This window comes from Diadema setosum, chromosome 17 (assembly GCF_964275005.1).
Source record: "Diadema setosum chromosome 17, eeDiaSeto1, whole genome shotgun sequence".
NCBI lineage: Eukaryota > Metazoa > Echinodermata > Echinoidea > Diadematoida > Diadematidae > Diadema > Diadema setosum.
The window spans coordinates 10,400,830-10,425,106 of record NC_092701.1 but is presented as its reverse complement, the minus strand read 5'-3'; the positions used below and the strand labels follow the sequence as shown (position 1 = coordinate 10,425,106).

At 38.0% G+C, this 24,277-nt stretch overlaps 1 protein-coding gene across 1 annotated transcript in view; it reads left to right on the top strand.

Moving 5' to 3' along the window:
- LOC140241167 (complement C3-like) overlaps positions 1-24,277 on the top strand; it is a 175,354-nt gene that overhangs the window by 112,284 nt on the left and 38,793 nt on the right. Inside the window, exons 30-34 of the mRNA XM_072320928.1 lie at positions 947-1,012; positions 12,379-12,503; positions 13,159-13,246; positions 14,764-14,835; positions 23,743-23,848. Of these exons, the coding sequence (XP_072177029.1) occupies positions 947-1,012; positions 12,379-12,503; positions 13,159-13,246; positions 14,764-14,835; positions 23,743-23,848 (457 nt within the window). The remainder of the gene's footprint in view (positions 1-946; positions 1,013-12,378; positions 12,504-13,158; positions 13,247-14,763; positions 14,836-23,742; positions 23,849-24,277) is intronic.

Below are 24,277 nucleotides of genomic sequence, written 5' to 3'. Positions count from 1 at the left end.
TTTTAAAGCTTAGAGTCTGTTTTTTTTAGAATCTAAGCTTAACTAAAAATTCATGTCTGGCGACTTTTTGTTTGTTTTGTGGTGCAGGGTCACACACACACACACACACACACACATATACATATTCTGTTCCTGTGTATGAACACATGAGTATGATGGTGGAAATTGAACATAATTATGCACTGGGGTATTTATGATAATATTACATAGTGCGACGTGTGCAAGCATTGAAATTCGTCTAAAAGATCACCCAGTACTGAATTAAGCTTAACAAAGTTCTATGCTTATACCCAAACCTTCCCGAATCGATGTGGTGTATGATATCAATGAGTTTGAAATTGTGATGTTGTGAATAATCTTATGGACACTTGTAAACACTTCGTTTGGACTGAAAAAAAAAAGATTGTCCATGATCAGTCAAGAGCTTGCAAACATTTACCTTAAGTAGCAGGGATTCCCGGTAGGAAGCACAAGAAACTGATAACTCTCTACACGACATTTGGATATAAACATGCATGAAACTAAATACCATTCTACGAGGAAGATACAATAGAAAAATATATGAATACAGCTGAAAAAAAATTAAATGGTAAATCAATATTTAGATGTTGTCAGCCAACCTCTACCAAAGTGGAAAATTTAATGGTTTTTACCATTTCTTATATGGTATTGCGACATTTTGACTGTTACATTAAATATTTGTGGTTTAAAATCCAACATCAGAGGTAGGAAGCATGACAACGTATAAAATGCTGATTTACCATTATTTTCATTCTTCGGAGAATGTACTGCGTTGAATACGTTTGTTATGCTTATTCCTTCATTGAAAAATGTTATCACGATATATAATGAATCCTGCGTTCATCATGTCAAAGCATAAGTGGTTCATATACACTATACTTTCTTCGTGTCAGTGCAGTAGCATGTATGGTTATTGTTGTTACAGATTACACCCTCTATCGGTCAAGAATTGACTCTCGTCTGCTCGGGGCAAGGAATTGTCAAGGCAAACGTAAGTTTAGAAATATTTGTGTTAATTGTAAATTCACACTAATTCATTACATATCTTTGATTTTACTTTATTTCATAAGATTCGATTTGATACATTTGTGCCTGTATCATTATGGATCAACGCACATGCATCATATCTCAATCTGTTATCTCATCATGATATACACTATCGCTACTTTCCTTTATATGCTAACGAAGTACGTTTATTGTGGTAACTGTGAAGTTTACCGCGGATTGAAATTATTAAACTTCCATTTGCAATCTTCTGCATACTTTGTGGTTATTTCTTTCTATACCTCGAGAAAGAAAAACAGTATCAAATTAAATTAAAAAACGAAACATAAATGTGTATTCGACGTCGACGTCGACGTCACGACATTATCCGTTCTTACTGTGAGAAAGATTCATCAAATTTCGGATATTTCACGGAATTGCTCCAAGTGCTTGCTTTTCAAATATGAGGAATGTGCTGTGGTGACAGTTGATACTGTCTGTGATCAATTTGTGGACATGATGAGATCAGGAAATCGGACAGCAGGACAGAGAAAAACGGGCAAATGTAGCTCATCAAAAAATGTCGGCAGGTACGAGCCTCTAGCGTCCGACGATGGGGAACCCTCCGAACTCAAGCTCGACGAGAGTCACACAATAAAACTCAAAGACAAGATAAAAGAAGTGCTATGTGCCGAGCCAATCGTTTCAAATTTGGTTGAACTCCTCGCAGCGGCTCTGATAGACCGGGTATCTCAAAGTGTGTATGCGGCAGTCAACCTAGACGTCGAGAAAAAGCAACAAGAAGTAAATGAACTTGAGAAGAAAAGTCAAACAACTACAGAAAAAGCTCTCTGACAGCAAAAACTACCAGGAGGAACAAGAGCAGTACTCAAGGTGAAACTGCCTTCGAATATACGGCGTGCCGGAGAAGAAGGACGAAATCAGCGATGACGTTGTGCTCGATCTTCTCAACTCCAAACTCAAACTCGGTTTCAACGTGGGGAAAGGCGACTTGGACAGAACACACCGGATTCAATCGAAAAGACCTCAGACAGGAAGAACTGATCAACCACGACCACTGATTGTAAAGTTTGCATGGTACAATGTTCGTCAAAAAGTGTATGCCGCCAGAATGAAGCTGAAGAGAACCCCGATATACATTCGCGAAGACCTGACATCCATCTAGGCAAGAACTCGTCCGTGAGGCTCTAAGATGCGACTCGATCACCAGGGTATTGACCAATGACGGCAGAATTCGTGCACTGACAAGGGATAGCAAGATAGTGAACATTCGACATCGGGCAGATCTTGAAAAGCTGTGAGGTATCAGAACACTTGTGCAGATTACTTTTGTATGTTGTTATTTAGATGGATGTTAAATTTCCGTGTTTATCATGTGACAAGTCCGTCAGGTCTAACCAGAAAGGTATACTTTTTGTCTCCTGTTTAAAATGGGCACACTTTCGCTGCTCGGGAGCTTCTCATGAACTTTTCAATTCTGATGTAGATTGGATGTGCAATGCATGTTTAATGAATGAACTGCCTCAAAACATAGATAAGTTGAATGATAATGACGATGAACATGTAAGTATGCGTCAGGAAAGTTTTGATAAACTGTCTCCAGATACATTTATCAGTCATCAAAAATCAGAAGTTATATTTCAGCATGTAAACTCGCATCCTGGGTTTAATATTGTACATTTGAATGTATGCTCTCTTTTGAAAAATTTTGATGAAATAAGACACGTAGTGAAACAAATAAAATCCATGTTTTGTGTCTTTCTGAAACAAGATTAGACCAATCTTTTACTGATAATGAAATTTTTATTGAAGGATATGCAAGCATCAGAATAGACAGAAACAGAAATGGTAAAAAGAGACCGGATATATTTGATGATAAACTGGAGTTATTGTGTATCGAAATATGTCTACCAAAACAAAAGCCATTTCTTGTGTTTTATTACTATAGACCCCCAGATTCTTATATCGATACTGTTTGATAAAATAGAAAATCTCTCATAAGCATTGAAACCCAGAGCATTGATTATTATTATTATTTTTTTTTTTTTGGTGACATGAATTGTGATCTTAACAAAGTGCCCATCAGCACATCGCACCAAACGTTTATTGAAAATAGCGGAAGAGCACGAGCTGAAACAATTCGTTGAATTGCCTACTCGGATTACAGCTAATACCTCAACTCTAATTGATGTTCTGTTTTCCTCAAATCATGACAAAATAACATTTTGTGATGCAATACCCCTGAGTTTAAAGCCTTACAATTGTGGCGAGTGGTTTGTGCGGCACGGAGACGAACGCAACACGCTACCTCCCCCATCAGTCAGTCTGCAGCACGTATGCTAATGAACCGATCCGGCAAGATTTATTCAGCACTCTCGTTGACGATCTTTGCGTTCCGAAGGTGTCTCTTGGGTGCGAGATTTTGCGAGAGTTTGACAGGGCTTTGGTTTTTCACAGTGCAGCGACTTTTACATGCATTCATTATGGTAACAAGTCACAATAAGTCGTTTCCCAGACTTTGATTTTTATTTTGATACCAAATTTGCGTATAATATCGGTTCTTGTCATGACGTTATAATCAGTTGAATTTACGTAAATTTCACCTGCTTTTCACGGAAGATTTTGTTATCTAAAGTTCGTTTTTGGTTCCTGACCGGATTAAGAAACCGTTGTTTCTGATTTTGGCTTTTTCGTATATAGACAGGAAACTTAGATGCTCATCATATATCGGAGTCAGGAGACGCAAGCATGATTTATACTAGTTTTTTCCGTTTTGAAATGTATGTAATATTCACTCCTAAGCCGGAAGTATGCTCCACACAAAGTGTACAGTGGCGCGAAAGAGCTCTCTCATTGGACAGCGCTTGCATTCGCGCGCGCTGTACCAAGCTTCTAGCTTCTAACTTCTGTCCGAAGCACAGAAATCTACACGCGTGCCTATGCAAGCATGCGCTCTGCACGCACGTGGCATGAAACCGTAGCAGCGTAATGACGTAATGCAAGCACTGAATGCAAGCACTGTCCAATGAGAGAGCTTACTCTTGAGATTGCACGGTTTCAAGCTGACCAGCTCTGACATCGATGTATATTTTACTGCTTCCTGACCGGATTAAGCTACAAAAAATTTTTCAAGATATTTACATGGATACAAAGATTAAGAGATGGGCTACCAAATAATGCATTTTCATTGAGACGCAAGGTGAATTTGGTATTCTTTTGACATCTTGAAATTGTACTACACGAGTTACTTTTTTCAACATTTTTTAAGCTCAATTTACGCTATAATATTTTTCATTTGCAATAATTTGAGTAACATGTGACGATGGCTTACATATTTTCCTTGGATTTGATACCAAATTTGTGAATATAAGGTGTATTTTTGTTGCCGAAAGTCCAAGGGAAAAAAAAAAAAAACCTTCCGCAGTTCATTACGTATGCAAGCTTAGAGCGGGCTTGCATACGAGTTGAATAAATACGAGCGAAATATCGGGTTTATAGTGACCTCGTCTACAGCCACTATGTCTATTTTCCAATTGGTCTACTGGCATATCGTCTATTACCGATTCGTCTAATACCCATTTGGTCTACAACTCGTTTTGTCCAGTACCCATATTGTCTAATAGTCACTTTGCCCACTACCCGTACTGTCTAATACCCAACTCGTCTAAGGAGCATTTCGTCTACAAAACAATTGATCTAATAGCCAAATCGTCTACACTCACAATGTCTATTTGCCATGTCGTCTAATATCTATTTTGTCTACTATTAGTTAGTCTACTCATATTTCGTCTACAAGTCATTTAGTCTACATTCACTTTGTCTAGTTATCATATCGTCCAACCCTTAGTTTGTCCATACCCAATATGGTCTATACCCATCTGGTCTACTCCCAACTCGTCTACTCCCAATTGGTCTACTCCCAACTGGTCTACTCCCAACTGGTCTACTCCCAACTGGTCTATACTCGTCTATACCCAATTGGTGTACTCCCAACTGATATAGTTTTACTCTCAACAATTTACCCAAACTGATCGTTTGCATCTGGTCGTGCTATAACCTTTTTTGTGTGTGTGTGTGTGCATTTAACCGTTTACATACATCAGTACGTGGCAGACAGAATAAAGAATACTGATAATGTACTTCTAAAGTGTTCCTTTTCATTTTTACCATACTTATGATTGTGTATCAAAGTTGAATGGATTGGATGGAGTGTTGAAGTTTGGACATATAAATGCTTATTTAGGGTTCCTCGCGAAACGTGTATTGAGTACATTGCAGGCAAGTAAATTATTCATCTTAGTAGTAGCTATATATTGTGCATGAATCATATTTTTGTGTATGTTTCAACCTTTTTCTGTACATTTAACCGTTTACATACGTCAGTACGTGGCAGACAGAATAAAGAATACTGATAATGTACTTCTAAAGTGTTCCTTTTCATTTTTACCATACTTATGATTGTGTATCAAAGTTGAATGGATGGAGTGTTGAAGTTTGGACATATAAATGCTTATTTAGGGTTCCTCGCGAAACGTGTATTGAGTACATTGCAGGCAAGTAAATTATTTATCTTAGTAGTAGCTATATGTTGTGCCGAGTCATATTTTTGTGTATGTTTCAACTTTTTTTGTGTGCATTTAACCGTTTACATACATCAGTACGTGGCAGACAGAATAAAGAATAATGTACTTCTATTGTGTTCCTTTTCATTTTTACCATACTTATGATTGTTTATCAAAGTTGAATGGATGGAGTGTTGAAGTTTGGACATATAAATGCTGCATGATTGCTTCTGATATAAATTACACATCCACCACAAAAATAACACAGCAAGTTTTTCACACTGTGACATTATCTTTTTTTCCTAAAAATTGTCATAATTAGAACATAAGAATTTAAACCAAATGGGGCACCAAGAGTGCTCAACCTATTTCACTGGAAAAAAAGAAACTGGATGAAGTAGACTTAAATAACAAAAATAATATATATAACTAGTAGTAGACCAGTTGGGAGTAGTCTAGTTGGCAGTAGACGAGTTGGCAGTAGATGAGTTGGCAGTAGACGAGTTGGGTGTAGACCAGTTGGGTGTAGACTAGTTGGGAGTAGACGAGTTGGGAGTAGACCACTTGGGTGTAGACGAGTTGGGAGTAGACTAATTGGGAGTAGACGAATTGGGAGTAGACAAATTGGGTGTAGACCAGTTGGGAGTATAGACCAATTGGGAGTAGACCAGTTGGCAGTAGACCAGTTGGCAGTAGACTAACTGGTTATTAGACTAATTGACTATTTGACAAGGTGGTTGCAGACCAATTGGTTATTAGACAAAATGAGTTGTAGACCGTTTTATTCATATACCTAATGATTAATAGACGAAATGGTCAATAGACATAATGGGTGTTAGACGAAATGTGACTTAGACAAATTGGACATTAGATAAAATGGCTAGTAGACGAAATGACAATTAGACTAATTGGCATATAGACAAAATGGTTGGTCGACGAGTTGGTAGTAGACGAAGTGAGTTTAGACGAGATGGCATTAGACTAGGTGGACAGTGGACAGGGTGGTTGTAGACGAGGTGCCAGTTTACCGCGCTAAGATATTAGAGAAAATTGTGTACAATCAAGTTCATGTTTATTTGAAAGCTTCTGATATTATCACTGTAAACCAGTCTGGTTTTCGTTCGCTACACTCCACTCAGACCACCCTCCTAAAAGTGACGGAAGACTGGTTAAGTTCTATGGACACAGGGAAACTCGTTGGCATGGTTACTATTAACCTGCGAAAAGCGTTTGATACAGTCGATCACTCTGTACTTCTTGACAAACTGCGCTTGATTGGTATGGGTCCTCTCGCCTGTGAATGGTTTGGGGATTATTTGAGTGGTCGCTTTCAGTACACTGAAGTCAATGCAGTTAGATCCCAGCCTTTGAATGTAAGGTGTGGCGTCCCACAGGGGTCCAATCTCGGTCCTCTTTTGTTTATGATCTACATTAACGACCTACCCAATTGTTTGCAGCATTCATCTGTTGCGTTGTACTCGGATGACACATGTATTAATTTTTCTGGAGAGAGAATCAGTCAGATTGAAGCCAAACTTAATACCGATTTGGAACATACAATGTATATCTAAATGGCTGAAGTGTAATCACTTAGTTCTAAATTCCAATAAATGTGAAGCTATGATAATTGGTTCACATAAGCGAGTTAAAAAGCAACATATCAATATAGTAATTAACAACACAACCATTAAACAGGTTTCTTGTTGCAAATATCTTGGCGTTATGTTGACCAATCACTTGACTGGAATGAACATATTGATTATTTGTGTAAAAGTACAGTGAAAAATTTGTACTTGTTGAAACGAATTCTGTCTTTTATTTCTGATGATATTGCCCTTTTGTTTTATAAATCAATTATTCAAAGTAAATTAGATTATTGTGATGTTGTGTGGAGGAATATAAAGAAATCTCATATTCAAAGACTCCAAATTTTTCAAAATAGATCACTGCATGCAGTGCTGAAAGTACAAGCTAGGTTCCCAACTGACTTATTATACACAGCACTACCCATTGATAAACTGGATAAGAGGCGAAATAAACATACTCGACAAATTATGTATAAAATTGCACACAAGCTTTGTCCGAAATATTTGCTTGATATGTTTCAATTTAAAGTTCTCAGCTATAACGTAAGGAATTCAACGTTAAATTTTGTGTTACCTTTAAGACTTGTTTCAAACATAAAAGTTTGACATATTCTGGATCAATGCATTGGAATAAGTTACCATTGGAATTGAAACAAAAACCAACGTTTGTAAGCTTTAAAAATGCACTTGACCGAAACTGTTAATTGACAACTTTTTCAGTTTTCCCCCTTTGTATGGGCTTCTCTCTCTTCATCTCCTCTCTCTCTTTCTGTATGTCTCCCTCCTTCTCTCTCTCTCTCCTGAACTCTCCTTTGTTTTCGTCTCTTTCATTTTAAACTACGGCGATGTACAGTGTACTTGTATAATAATTGTACATGGTTATCTTTGATTGATCATGTTTGTTTCTGTCGAAATGTGTGCCGCAGTGTCATCAACATGTTGTTGTGTTTTTTTCTACATGTTTTTGTTGTTTTTATATATGATTTTTTTTTGTTTCTTTTTTCATTTCTGTACAAAATGTGTATCAATGTTGTATTTTTATCCGCACGGACCTGCGGAAGAACAGTCTTCGGACGGAAGTATGTGCCGTGTGTAAATAAATGAAATGAAATGAAATGAAACGAAATGAAGTCTAAATCACCAGACCCAAAATGGCTGTCCGAGCCACGAGAGCTTCCGATCAATGCCGAATGGACGCACACTCACATTGCGCATGCGCATGAAGAGAGGACAAAAGAGCCACACGTCCTCTGGCCTCTCTCCTCCAATCACCGCAGCTCGCGGTCACAATGTTTGTGTATGATGCGTACACACACACACACACACACACGTGTCTCAGTGGCAGCACTGTCCCACACGTTTATGGATAGCACTGCAGTCTGGCATTGCGCAATTGCATGCACAAACTTCGGTCGTTCGGAAGAGCTACACAATAATGTACCAATAGTAATAATTAGGGGTGACGATCACTTTATGGTCTTGGCTACTTGGGATAATACCAAACCACCCAATAGGGTGCGTTCGAGCGCTCTAAAGCGAACCAAAGCGAACTGAACTAAAGCGTACCGTACCGAACTGTGCCAGATATGGAGCGTTCGAGCGCTGTGTTGAGAAAGCGTACCTCACGAGTTATTTTTAGAAAAGGTCACGCTTGTTAGGTAGCAAGATGGTCATCCACCTGGCGCTTGAACTACACTTGTCCCGAACAAAGCGAATGATGTTTTTTTGCATTGTGACGTATGCACATGATACGCGCATGCTTTACAACGAACTTTTGGTACGCTTTGGTACGCTATCGGAGCACATGGGGAAGTGGTCCACTTTTGGCTCGGTACAGTACGGTACAGTACTCTCAGGAGCGTTCGAACGCAGCTCCTCTGGCGCAGGTACGGTACGGTAGAGATATGTAGTCAGCCGAAGTGTTAAGAAGTTATGTGAAGACGAATTCATTGAAGACTTGCAGCAGGTGTCTTTGAGTGACGTGCTTGCGGAAAGTGATATAGAAATAGCATATAAATCATGGGTCTCAAAATTCAATTCCATTCTCGACAAACATATTCCACTTCGGAAAAGGCGAGTCCAACAAAAAGAGACACCATGGATGAATGATGATCTATTAAGTAAGATTCGAGAAAGGGACCAGATGAAAAAGCAAGCTAAAAAGTCTGGATCTGAGCTTCATTTGGACATGTATAAAAAAGACTACGAAATAGAGTTACATCCATGATGAGAACGGTCAAACAATTATACGTCTCTAAAATGATCGGAGACAACAAGATAACCCCTCCGCTATGTGGAAATCTTTGCGTTGTGTTTTGCCGAACAAAAAGAAGAATACTTCTATTTAAGTTGGTTGTCTCAGGTAAAGATGTCATTGGATATAGAAAAAATTACATCTCATTTGAATGACCATTTCACAAGTATTGCAAACAAACGTAAAGAAACACAACTGTTTGGCAATAACATGGAAAAATTTATGGAAAAAGCATCATCTGTGTTTACTTTTCAGGAGATCTCAGAACAAGACATTCTAAAACATGTCAATACAATACCTTTGAACAAGGCAACTGGTCTTGATAATATACCTGCAAGCATACTTAAGATATCAATAAGTCATATGTTACGGCCTTTAGCACATTTGATCAAATTATCTCTGGTGAAAGGTGTAGTACCAAGGAGGTTTAATACAAAAGTACATTGGAGTTCCAACTGGCTGCAATTATTCAGACAGTTGTCAGATTTCTATTGATGTACAAAAGAATTCCACAGGTGCACTTGTGCCTTTGATGATCGATGTTCCAAGCCGCCGTCTTGCTGAGCAATCTCAAGATTCATTTTGAACGTTATCGTAATGTTGGCCATATTTTGCTAATGTATTTATTAAATGAAATGAAATTTTACGTAATGATTAAGCATGTGAAACAAAAGTCAATTAAGTCCAGAAATTTGCTCAAAAGTGTAAATCAGAGCTGTATCATGTGAAAAATGTTTAAAACTGTACCATCCTGGAAAGCTACTTTTTATCACTTTTCCGCTTAATTTCCACAAATGAAACTAATATGGAATAATTTTCAAGTATAATTCTTTATTGATAGATATATCAGATTAGTGCCCGGGTATGCCCAGTCGAGTAATTTTCATCTTTATTTCAGCATTTTTTGCCCAATTTCTATTCGCGCATCCTCGTGTCTGTGCCACCAACCTTTTAAAAGAAAGGATAGCGAAAAGTAATTACCATCACAAAAAAAAAAATATTTTCCTTAGAAAGTAGCTGGTGATTAAATGCAATGAGACAAGAGTCAATTGTCTTCCTATCAGCGTGACAAATCCTGTTTGGCACATGCTTCAAATATTTTTGAGTGGCGGCATCGAACATCTAGCAAAGGAAATAAAACAGTTGTGACTCCATTCTCTTCAACCTCCTTCTCCTTGGTAGTACCAAGCGCATGGAAATTAGCACGTATCACGCCACTTTATAAAGATGGTGACCCAACCAACGTAACCAATTACAGGCCAATTTCTGTTTTACATGTGCTTTCTAAGGTATTCGAAAAAAATAGTGTTTCAGCTGGTCACTGCGTACCTACCGGAAAATCCTCTTTTATGTTCACAACAACACGGTTTTCGACCAAAACATTCCACTTCGACTGCTGTAATCAATGTCATTGAAGACCTTGTGTGTGCCATAGACAAAGGTTATGTTGTTGGTTTAATCTCATTGGATCTTGAAAAAGCGTTTGATCTATTTCGCATGACATTCTATAAAAGAAATTAGTGTACTATGGTTTTGATGAGAATGTGACCAGATGGTTTAGACATTACCTTAGTCAAGGGAGACAGATAACTGTGGTCAATGGAAACAAATCATCCTGTTCTTTTGTGCATTGTGGTGTACTGCAAGGCAGCAAATTGGGACCCCTCTTATTATTAATTGTTCTTAAACGATCTCGCAAAAGTTGTTGAAAAGTGTCGCCTGTCTTTGTATGCGGATGACACTTGTGTGTATTTTGCATCCAAAACCCTCCAAGAATTACAACACGTTTTGAACAATGATCTTTCGCTGATAGCTAACTGGTTTTCGCATAACCACCTGATATTAAATGAAAAGAAATGTAATCACATAATCTTAGGATCTAAAGCAAAATTAAGACTCTTTAGCAATTTCAATGTTTGTATTGCTAATACAGAACTCGAAAGAGTTTATCAGTGTAAATACCTCGGTTTTATTATTTGCTGTAATCTAACTTGGTCTCAGCAAATTGAAAGTGTAAGTGTTAAGGCCAATACGCAATCTTTATTTACTCAGAAGGTCAAGGGCCGGGTTTTATTGACAACAGCTCCTACGCTGTACCACACTTTAATCCAAAGTCACTTTGACTACTGTTGTACTCTGTGGATGAATGGTAATTCAGTGCACTTAAGGCGATTGCAGATAATGCAAAACAGGGCGCTGAGAATCATGTTGCAAGTTGATAATTGTTTTAACCGCCCAACATTATATTTAATTGATCGTTGGAAGAAGCAAACATTGATTTTCATCTTCAAACTGCTGAATAATTTTCTACCAGGAAGTTTATGTGAACGTCTCGAGAAAAGAGTAAGCCACTACAATCTACGTAATCATGACAATATTCTTAACCTCCCCAAGCCCAAATAAACTATTCGTAAAAATTTCGCACATTTCCTTTGCTAATCATTCTACCTGATTATGATATTAAATTCATCAAATTACACAATGCTTATGTAATTACTATCTCACAATAACTTGTCACATGTTTGATTTTCCCCTGTTTTTTGTCCAATACACAATGTATACTCTGTGACTTTTTTTTTTTCATTTTTTTCTGGTGTTCGTTTGTGATGATTAGTTTGTGTTTTTTATTTGCATTCTCTTCATTGCATGATTTATATGTTTTGTTATCATTTCACGGCCTTGCTGAAAAACAGCTTATAGGCCTAGCTGATAGCAGGCTTTTTACCGTGGTTAAATAAATAAATCCAATTCAATTCAATGAATATGAAATGATTGTTGAATTTAAATTGATTATATATATCGAGACTATTTGACTAAATAGATTTAGCTCTGCAATTTTGAATACTAATACTTAATTTGTAATTAAAGAGACCTAAACATACAATACAGTTTTCAGCACTGACACAACCACAATTCTCTAGAACTGTCGCACTTCTACATTGCTTTGCAGGTCGAACTATCCTACAACATAGAGGCATCGGACATAGAATCCTGTCCTTTCATCTTGAATGCCACCGCCACTGAAGTCAGAGGAGGAGCCAACGCGAAACACATTGATATTACAGTTTGCACAAGGTACACTAGAGTGTAGGGAGTTCATTACTTTTAGCCCATCCTAGCCAAAGGTTCAGATTTTCACCCAAATTGCCAGGTGTTATTGCTAGAGTGAAGAATACATAATTTGTAAAAATGGGCACATCTTCCCGATTTTGGGCCTGAAATGCATATATATATATATATATATATATATATATATAATATATATATATAATATCTTCTTTTTTTTTTAGGGGGGAGCCCCCCTACGAGCCCGCCTACTAAGAAATCTTCTTCTTTAGAACCAGAGGTGATGAGCTAAATTAGTGTTATGAGAAGATTTGTGACTTCAGTTTTACATTTTTAAAGTTATGGTCAAAAGTAGCAATTTTTATATTATTCTATTTATTTTTCTTGACCTTTAATCGCAAATATCTCCATTTGGCAAATATGGACTATGCGAACAAACTCTTCATTTGCATAGCTATTCCGGATATCCAGGGGACATGCGGGAACCAAACAGATATGACATATTTTACTTTGTATTACATACCAGTTTTCCAAATAGTAATACGGTGTACTTAGCAGGTCTATTTTTTTTTTTCAGTATGATAAAACATTATGTAAATGGACCACGCCAGATGTGATCTGTTTCATTCCTATCTTTTTTTTTTTCAAATATCGATGCATCAAGGTACCTGGGCGATGAGGAAACGCACGTGGCGATCATAGATGTTGGAATTCACTCTGGCTTCGCTCCTGTGATTGAGGACCTCAATGAGGTGAATGCACACACACACACACACACACACATACACACAAAAAATTGAATCCCCTTGATTTTACAAGGTAATGCTGAAATTCTTACTCTTTTTCCGATTTTTTTTTTTAATTTCCATCATTATGGTACCCTTATTATTGATTGTCAAATGGTAGAGTAAATTGAATTATGTGAATAATGTATGTAGCAATAACAAGTGCGGAAGACCTTTCGTGATTCGCCATGACAGTTTGATTCATCAGTAAGCACGTGTGTAAAAGAGCAATTCTCAGTGTTAGAGCCACCTGGGTTTATATCGTATGATTATACTGCTCTATCGGTATAATTATCTTTATGTTTCCCTGTTCCTTGGAAGAGGCGTTGCACATGGCTCAGTCAATATAACCACTGAATCAAAATAAGGTCCTCGATGGTTCCGGTGACAGCAGCGGTTTAACCCTATACATTGTGACCCTGCATCACAAACCATCGAAAAGTCGTCATTAGTATGTCGCAGATTCTGTAAGAACATACTCTAACATTTAAAGTCATGTATAACAGAATACTAAAGACTTCAGTGGCCTATTTAAGTTACAGAAAGAATGGCACACTCTGCAGAAGTGCTTAGCTCCTCCTGAGAAAAAGAGGCTCAAAGCGCTTGATCTTGCATCGAGCGGTGGTCTGTGCAATTAATAGGGGAAAAACAGGAAGTAAAACTCCATAGCGACAACAATAGAAGGGATGAAATTGTACAAATTTTATTAGCACATCCATTTATGCCTAATACTAACTTTCAATGCATCAGCATCATGCCTTCAAAAGTGACTAGAGTTGAAAGTAAAGAGTGTATTTTAAGGAATGAAAATGGGCCTGTAGGACATAGGCAACTACCTAATTAGAATATTCTATATTCTACTGTGTTTAGAAAAACTGCAAAATGACCTCAGTTTTCCATTTGTTTATAATGCCTATTTTACGATCATGTGAAGGAAAATTCACTCTTTCAGAAATTATAAAATCAACTTATCATTAACTAGGTAACTCATTTTACATATTTTGTAAAAACCTTTAAAATCAGGGCAAGCGACGTTTCATTGGCTTCATGATTAAATGTCACATAATATGCAAAGCTATTTATCTTTCTTGAGTAGATAACTTAAAACTGTCTATCCTTGGTTGCTTGTCCATAAGCTTTCTGGTACGCCCATAAAAAAGAAACTGTACTGAAAGGCATTGGATATCCTTTAAGCATTTTTTTTAGTTATGTTTTTTTTTTGTGATACCCTCTCGAACACCTTCTTCATTACACCATTGTTGCAATTACTATTTAGACAGCATGAAATTACACGGTGTTGTGAGTATGAGTTTGAGTATGAGTTATTCGTAAAATGAAGTAATTTTGCATTTTGATCGGGATCATGATATCACTTCCATTTGTAAATGAATCTATGAACTACCGAGTTGTTGTTCTTTGACCTGTGAAAACGATTGCAACGTGTTGAATATTGATGAATCCATTCTTTTTCGTCTTTCTTATAGCTCACGAACAGTAGCAACCTTATCGCATCCTACGGAGTTAACGACCGATCCGTGATCTTTTATGCTGACGCGGTAAGGGATACAAGGATTGTTACGCTGCTTGACGAAACATTGAATCCGAATACAATCAGTGATGCGAACTAAACAGGAAAAACAGTGATATTGGTACATGCTATTTTCTTACTATACAATGAAAATATAGTATACATCCCTTACAAAAAAAAAGTCCTACGGTACTCCTGTGGTAATTACCACAGGACGCTACCACAGGAAAGTACCACAGGACAGTACCACAGGAATTGTCCTGTGGTATTTTGGGACGTACCACAGGACAGTACCACAGGAATTCCTGTGGTATTTTGGGACATACCACAGGGCAGTACCACAGGACAGTACCACAGGAACTGTCCTGTGGTATTTTGGGACAGTATCACAGGACAGTACCACAGGTCATTACCACACAGCATTACCACAGGGCAGTACCGCACAGCATTACCATGGTACCACAGGAGAGTACCACACATGATAGATCGAAAAAAAAGATCTGTGCGAATTTTAGCCACATATCAAGGAATATTTTTGATAGGAGAGTGATGGATTTCAGGACAAACATGGCCTTACTTAATAACCTGTCCTACTCCTAACATATATCCTCAAACGAGAGTCTTATATGGCCAAGTGCCATTCTAGTCCTATAATAGATCTACATAGTCATCCTATTCCTAGTTAGTCATCGGTCGTATCAGTACATATGGCCGTCTATCTGTAATGCATTAAGGCATGGTTACTAACTAGATTATACTTTATTATCAAGATATGAAATTACACTTTCATGACAATATTTATGATGTTGGCGATAACATAACATAATTAGACAATCTTTAATAAGGTTCAAAGTAAGTCCCATCAATACTTTGACTTTTAAAGTCATTTATGAATTTTCTAAAATCTAGAGTGTTTTTTACTGAATATTCATGAGCTATGTAAAAATTTGTACCCCAGGAGAACCGCAGGAGTACCACAGGAGTACCACAGAAGTCCACATGAAATGTCTCATGCTTTACATCAGCACTTTCACTTAATAGGTCTACTGTAGGAGTATGGGACAGGCTAAGTAATTGCAAATCGATTGCTTTAATTCACGGTATAACTCATCTTTCAATTAATTGAGATGTATGTGCTTTTTGTTTATATTTTTGTTATTTCAGTTGGTTCTACCTTACAATGTTTCTGTGTGGTACTCCTGTGTGGTACTGCTGTGTGATACTCTCCTGATGTGATAGTCCGTTGCTATAAAATGTTAAGGAAAAAAAAAAAGAATATCCTGTGATATTTTTCTGTGGTACTTTCTATTATACATGTGTGATTTTGCCTCGTGGTTTTGTTGTGTGGTATTGCTATGTGGCACGACTGTGTGATACTATGCATTTAATTTGCTGTGTGGTACTTCTTTGTGGAACAGTACCATAGGATCTTCATGTGGTATTTTAGGAAACACACGAAAGGAATATCACAGGATATAGTTCCTGTGGTACTGTCCTGTTGTAATGTCCCAAAATACCACAGGACAGTTCCTGTGGTACTCTCCTGTAGTACTGTCCTGGGGTACTGTCCTGTACTACGTCCCAAAATACCACAGGACAGTTCCTGTGGTACTCTCCTGTGGTATACGTCCAAAATTACCACAGGAATTCCTGTGGTTCTGTCCTGTGGTACGTCCCGAAATAACACAGGACAATTTGTGTGGTACTGTCCTGTGGTACTGTCCTGTGGTACTTTCCTACGGTAACGTCCTGTGGTACTACCCTGTGGTACTTCCCAAAATTCCACAGGACAATTCCTGTGGTACTGTCCTGTGGTATACGTCCCAAATTACCACAGGAATTCCTGTGGTACTGTCCTGTGGTACTGTCCTATGGTAGTGTCATGTGGTAGTGTCCTGTGGTACTGCCCGGTGGTACATCCCAAAATACCACAGGACAATTCCTGTGTTACTGTCCTGTGGTATACGTCCCAAAATACCACAGGACAATTCGTGTGGTACTGTCCTGTGGTGCTTTCCTGTGCTACTGTCCTGTGGTACTGCCCTGTGGTACATCCCAAATTACCACATGACAATTCATGGTACAGTCATGTGGTACTGTCCTGTGGTACTTTCCTGTGGTGCTGTCATAAGGTACTGCCCTGTGGTACGTCCCAAAATACCACGGGACAATTTATGTGGTACTGTCCTGTGGTACTGTCCTGAGGTATATGTCCCAATTTACCACTGGGATTTCTGTGGTACTGTCCTGTGGTACGTCCCAAAATACCATAGGACAATTTGTGTGGTAATGTCCTGTGGTACTGTCCTGTGGTAATGTCCATAAATACCACAGGACAGTTCCCGTGGTAATGTCCTGTGGTACTCTCCTGTGGTACTGCCTTGTGGTACGTCCCGAAATACCACGGAACATTAGACCTGTTGTACTGTCCTATGGTACTGTCCTGTGGTACTATCCTGTACCACACATCAGTGCCTGTGCTGACATATACTTGTGGTGTATATGTGTGGTACTGACAAGTACCAAAGAGAGTACCACACGAGCCTGTAATACAGTACCACACAGTTCCGGCGGTAACATATATTCATGTGGTACATTGTGTGGTACTGACAAGTACTACAGGGAGTACCCTACAAGCCTGTGGTACAGTACCACACAGTTCCTGTGGTAACATTGCAAGTGTGTGGTGCATTGTGTGGTACCGACAACTACCACAGGGAGTACCAAAGGACTTTTTTGTTAGGGATGCGTTATTTCAGCGGTCATGACCGTTGAGGGCGCAATTTCCGATGTTCCAATAAAGAAATTTATTTTAATTGTCATTTCCCATTTATAACCAAAATTTCATTGACTTTTCCTTTTGAAAATGAAATTCCTTATGAAAAAGTGGCACTTATGGTGCCCATTTAAAAAAAAAATGGCTGCCATAGCCATTGAGAGCGCAATTTTCAATTGCCCAATATCTGGATTTATTTTGGATGCAATTTCCCGCTTGTTTGCAAAAAAGGGAAAAAAATGGCTTTCCCTTCTGAAATTTCCATTTTTTAACAAAAATGACATTCATTGCGGCCATTTTGAAAAAATGACTACCATGGCCGTTGAGGGCGCAATTTCCGATGGCCCAATATCTAGATTAATTTTGAATGTAATTAACATTTATGGGCAAAATCTTATTAACTTTTCCCTTCTGAAATTTGCAAAATCATCGAAGAAGTGGCACATTAGACAGCCATTTTTCAAAATGGCTGTCATGGACGTTGAGGGCGCAATTAACAATGGCCAAATATTCAAATTCATTTTGAATGTAGTTTCCCACTTGTTTGCAAAATCTTACTGGCTTTCCCTTCTGAAGTTAGCAAATATTTCGAAAAAATGACATTTATGGCGGCCATTTTGAAAAATGGCTGCCATGGCCATTGAGGGCGCTATTTCCGATGGCCCGATATCTAGATGTATTTTGAATGTACTTTTCCATTTCTAGCCAAAATCTTATTGACTTTCTCTCCTAAAATTAGCAAATTTTATGAAAACATGGCATTTATGGCAACCATTTTGAAAAATGGCTGCCATGGCCGTTGAGGGCGCTATTTACAATGGCCCAATATCTAAATTTAATCTGATTATGACTGTCAACCTGTGTACGAAATTTGGTGCTTTTATCACAAAATGCACAATTGTTCGGCTATGCCGCTCTACTATTATAGAACCTTTGTTACGTCATAAGCCCTTAGCAGCACGGCGCGCCTCGCCCTTGCAGAAACTAGGGCATGTAAACCTCAAATACGCGCAGCCTGAACTCCCAAATTCAGAAAGATTCGTATTACTTTTTAGTGAAGTGTTCTTATATTACTTTTGTTGTATAACGAGGAAACAACGTCATTTTCGGAGGCTGAATCTACCAATCTGTGGCAACACACCATGTTGATAAATTTATCTGACTTTGGAGCAACAGCTAAGTTTGAAAGGCATCAAACATTTACATTTTTTTTTCGCCTGCGTATTCTTTCAAAAATCACACGGCAAACTATCAGTTTTTACTCTCACTAGAACAGTCTATTGCTAAAGTTCGTCTCCAGTTTTAATAGGCATAAGTTTGTAAAGTGACTACAATGTTCATTAAACTTCGAGATATTTGTTTTTTTGCGCCATGTGATAGTTGAACAATGTAATAAAATATTTTGCAAGAGCTTACTTATGTCTGCCGATAGATATGCTGTAGTTGTTGGGGTTTTTTTTTGCGTTTTGTATTTTTACTTCTACATTATGTTGTGATCCGGCCTTGTGAGATAAATAGGCTCCTACGAAACCTGAATGTGAGAAAATAACATAGGACAGGTGAAAAATTAGCGGTTTGCTTCGACTATGTCTCTTTCACTTCTTTACACTAAACAGTTCAAAAATGAAAAATAATGACCATAGCTTATAGTAGCCTGGACGTGAGCGGAATTCGTTTGTGTAAAGGGCTTTTTACACTTGCAAATTTTTGCTTAGTCCCGTACTAACGATGGGGCTAAGGGGGGCCTTAGCCCTTAGCCACTTTCTGTTTACACTTGTTTTTGCCAAAGTGGGCCAGCCCCACCCATAATCCCGTACTATCTGGCCCTGCAAAAAAGCAGGGTTAGCACCGCAATTGCGGTGCCAAGCAAGCGAGTGTAAACAGAACGAAAAAATAATCCGGGTCTAAGCAACAGAGACGAAGTCCGACCCCCCACTGACCAATCAGTAACGAGATAAATCAAATGCTGCCGGTGCGTGCGTGTACTTGTACAGTGCACATCGTAATCATGAATATTCATGTGTTTTGGAAAGTACGGGACTAAGAAATACGAGTGTGTTTACACTTGCAAATGTTTGCTTAGCCCCGTACCAACAGTGGGGCTAAAGGGGGGGGGGGGGCATAGCCCCTCCGTTGGTACCAGATTTTCCTTAGCCCACTCTCTGTTTACACTTGTTTTTGCCAAAGTGGGCTAGCCCCACCGATAGTCCCGTACTATCTGGCCCTGCAAAATAGCAGGGTTAGCACCGCAATTGCGGTGCTAACCCCGCAATTGCGGTGCCAAGAATAAGCAAACGCGTGCAAACAGAACGAAAAAATAATTCGGGGCTAAGCGACGAAGACGAAGTCTGACCCCCACTGACCAATCAGAAACGAGGTAATCAAGTGCTGCCGGTGCGTGCGTGTACGTGTACAGTGCACAGCGTAATCATGAATATTCATTTATGGTTTGGAAAGTACTGGACTAAGAAATACGAGTGTAAAAAGGTCAATTTTCTCCTTAGCCCCGGACAAGAGCTTAGTACGGGACTTATTGGCGAGTGTAAAAAGCTGAAAAAATCGGTACGGGACTAACGATAGTCGTGGGTCAGAGAAAGTACGGGGTTAAGAAACACACATGTAAAAAGGGCTTTAACGGGTCAATTTTCTCCTTAGCCCAGGACAAGAGCGTAGTTCGGGATTTATGGGCGAGTGTAAAAAGCTGAAAAAATTGGTACGGGACTAACGATAGTCCTGGGTCAGAGAAAGTACGGGGTTAAGAAACACAAGTGTAAAAAGGGCTTAAGAGTGTGTATGTGAGAGTATGTATATTTGCGTATAGAAGTATATGTTTATACCAAAAGTGGGTTCGTGTGTGTGTGTGTGTGTGTGTGTGTGTGTGATAACTTCATTGGGCGAAACAACGTAGGATTATACTGTTTAAGGGGTTTGCAGCATTGTTGGAACCCCCTTATAACGATAAACATATTGTAATAATATATTTTTCCCATTCATTTTCAAACTTTTTCATTTAATTACACAAATTTTAACTTCGATTTCGTCACGGGATGTCGGGAATATGCCAATCTTACTTTCAAATTCGTCTTTCGTCGTTCATTTTCAAATTAAGTCCATTCAATGATAGTCATTTGGCATAGATTTTCGTCATTTACAGTTCAAATTCGTCAGTCTCACTCGCAGCACTCAAAACAGCAGGATCGATTTCGTCTTTTGTCAATCATTTTCGTTAAATTTTCATTCATATTCGTCTCATATATCTATCCGGTGTGATTTTCCAGTCATTCATTAATTTTTTTTCGGTAACCGTTCACATTTTACATTCAGGAGTTAACATACACACAAGTGTGCTCCCCCCCCCCCCGCACACACACACACACACACACACACTCACATACACACACACAGAACCACAGACACAGGCACACGCACAAGCAGCCCGAGTACACACTGATACAAACAGACGTACCATCTCGCAAACGAAAACACTGGCAAACGATTTCTAGGCAAACATGATTAAAGACAAAATTAAAATGTAGAATTGTAACCTGTTAAATGTCAAGGAAAGAATAACATAATTATGTCTGCTGCTTTCCAGGGTACAACATTTAAAGATTGCTTCTTGCATTATGATGCGAAAACCTGAACATTACGAGTTAAAGTTCAAAAGGTGACACTGACATACTGTCCTGAGTTATGACTTTTGACTGTCGTTTGTCCTTCAATCAATTTTGGTTGGCAGTCATGTTTTTTGTGCGTGTTGTCTAGGCGAATGGTCGGGGAATAATGTGTAACGATACAATTTAAGAGAGAAAGTAAAAATATGCCGACGTAAAGTTGGTTCATCATCAAAATAAAGAATGAACAACATCTGACTAATTTGAATGAAAAATTCATGAAATTGTGTGAACAAAAACGATATTTGATCTTCACATTCTGCGATCCGTCAGCGGGAGGGATGAATTTGAATGACAATTGACGATTCTGAATGCTTTGTCTTCGAAAATGTTTGACGAAAAACGAATTACAATGACAATTGGCGAAAGTGAAGTTAGGATTTGAGTTCAACGTGTTTCTCGGGACGAAATTGAATAATAAATCTTTGGAATTGAATGACAAAAGTGAGAAAATGGAGGGGAAAACCTATAATATCAATAATAATGATAATAATAATAATAATAATAAAAATAACAATAATAATAATAATAATAATAATAATAATAATAATATTTTCCCATACTCCTACTAGGCTCTAGTGCTGGCTTCTCTGATCAGACTTATTACGCCACTGCACTTGAATCAAACTCAGAATAATGAGAGTGCTCTATTTTTTTTTAAAACATGATTCCATAAATATTCTTCAAATCTGCAGTTTGGATTTGATAATTCCATAGATAAAGTTTGCTCTGGCTAGGTTATTATTCAAAACCTCTTCATACGTTAACCTCTGACTAAATCGCTCTCATTACTTCTGACATTTTACCTCTGACATGACCTCTGACAGTTTTACCTCTGACTTTTTAACCTCTGACATTATTACCTCTGCCATTATTACATCTGACAGTATTACCTCTGCCATTTTTACCTCTGACATTTTTACCTCTGACATTTTTACCTCTGACATTTTACCTCTGACATTTTTACCTCTGACGTTTTTACCTCTGACATTTTAATCTCTGACATCTTTACCTTTGACATTTTTACCTCTGACATTTTTACCTCTGCCATTTGTTACCTCTGCCATTTTTACCTCTGCTATTTTTACCTTTGCCATTTTTACCTCTGCCATTTTTTCCCTGGCACCGTTCCGAATATGTCATTATTTTGCACACTGTTTGAAAGGCCATTCTTTTTCCAGTAGAATGTCACCAAGTTCTTTAATGTTGGTTAATGTGTTATGATTGTAGGACCAATTGTTTTTTCAACCCTTTGCAATTTTCAAGATGTGATCTTTTTGCACTCTCAGAAGTACTGAAACCAGCGAGAATTCGGCTTGCCATAGAGCCAGTAGCATTCATAATGATATTCACAATGACATTCACATTATTCACAATAATAACGGACAATGACAATCACACCTTCCGCCCCACATTCAACACATTGTGAAATCTACTGGTTCTATGGCAAGCAGAATTCTCGCTGGTTTCGGTATTTCTGAGAGTGCAAAATGACCACATTTTGAAAATTGCAAGGGTTGACAAAAATGGTCCTAAAGTCATAACGCATTAACTAAAATTAAATAATTTTGTGTCATTCTATTGAAAAAGGAATGGCCTTTTCAGTAGTATGCACAATAATGACATATTTTGCTACGATATTGCTGAAATTAAAGATCTTGGGTGTTCCGTTCATTTTGGGCCACCCTCTGCATATACACAGGGTGGCCCAGAAAGAACAGAACACCTAAGATCTTTACCTTCAGCAGTATTGTTGCAAATATGTCATTATTTTGCATACTATTGGAAAGGCAATTGTTTTTTCCAATAGAATGACACCAAGTTCATTAATTATGGTTATTGCGTTATGATTTTAGGACCATTTATGTCAAACTTTGCAATTTTCAAAATGTGATCATTTTGCACTCTCAGAGATGCCGAAACCAGCGAGAATTCGGTTTGCCATAGAACCAGTTACGTTAACAATAATTTTATGTGGAATGTGGTTGTCATTGTTCGTTACCATTGTGACTGAGACGACCTGATGACAATAACACCGTCCGCCCCACATTCCGCACATTGTTCACGTTTCTGGTTCTATGGTAAGCCAAATTCTCGCTGGTTTCGGCGTCTCTGAGAGTGCAAAATGATCACATTTTGAAAATTGCAAGGGTTGACAATGACCGCAATTAAAGAATTTGGTGTCATTCTACTGGAAAAAGAATGGCCTTTCCAATAGTATGCAAAATAGTGACATATTAGCAAGAATATTGCTAGAATTAAAGATCTTAGGTGTTCCTTTCTTTTTGGGCCACCCTGTATATACAACACCTTGAAACTTGTGAAGAAAAACAAGCCGAGGACATGATTAAAACAATTATAGCATTAATTGTCCTTTTTTTTTTTGAATAATTATGATGAAGCGGTTTGTGTGTATGTACTGCCTGACAAGTCGGATATGAAATCAAAATCAAACTAAAATAACACTACAACATTCAATTGACAGATTCCGCATGATGAATTCCTGTGCGTCGGTTTCAGGGCCCTTCTCCAGAGTATTGTTGGAAACACCCAAGCCGTGCCCGTTCATGTGTATGACTACTACAATACAGGTACAATTAAGGTTCAAAACACCTCATTTCAAATTGTTTACAATAATTATTATGAAGAGTGTCATTGCAAACAAGTTAAGCGTCATGTTTCAGTATTTCAAAGTAAGTGCATCATCCGATAAAATAGTGTATAAGTCTTTCCCAGAATATATCTTCATACATAATTGTAGATCTAACGAGAAATATTCTTGGAGGTGTGCTTAAGAATATCATAAAGAATATCAACGATTTTAATATTATTTTCGTTGGTTATTACCAGGTTTGATTGCAAGCATATTCATATTGAAAAGACTATGGACATTTCGCGATGGAACTCTTCATGATATTTATTTCTCTCCTCTGTGATTATAAATCTAAAAAGCTTGATGATGATTCTTGATTATCACGTTTAAGATTCTTCTATTCTGTCTGTCGGGACTGTTATTACGT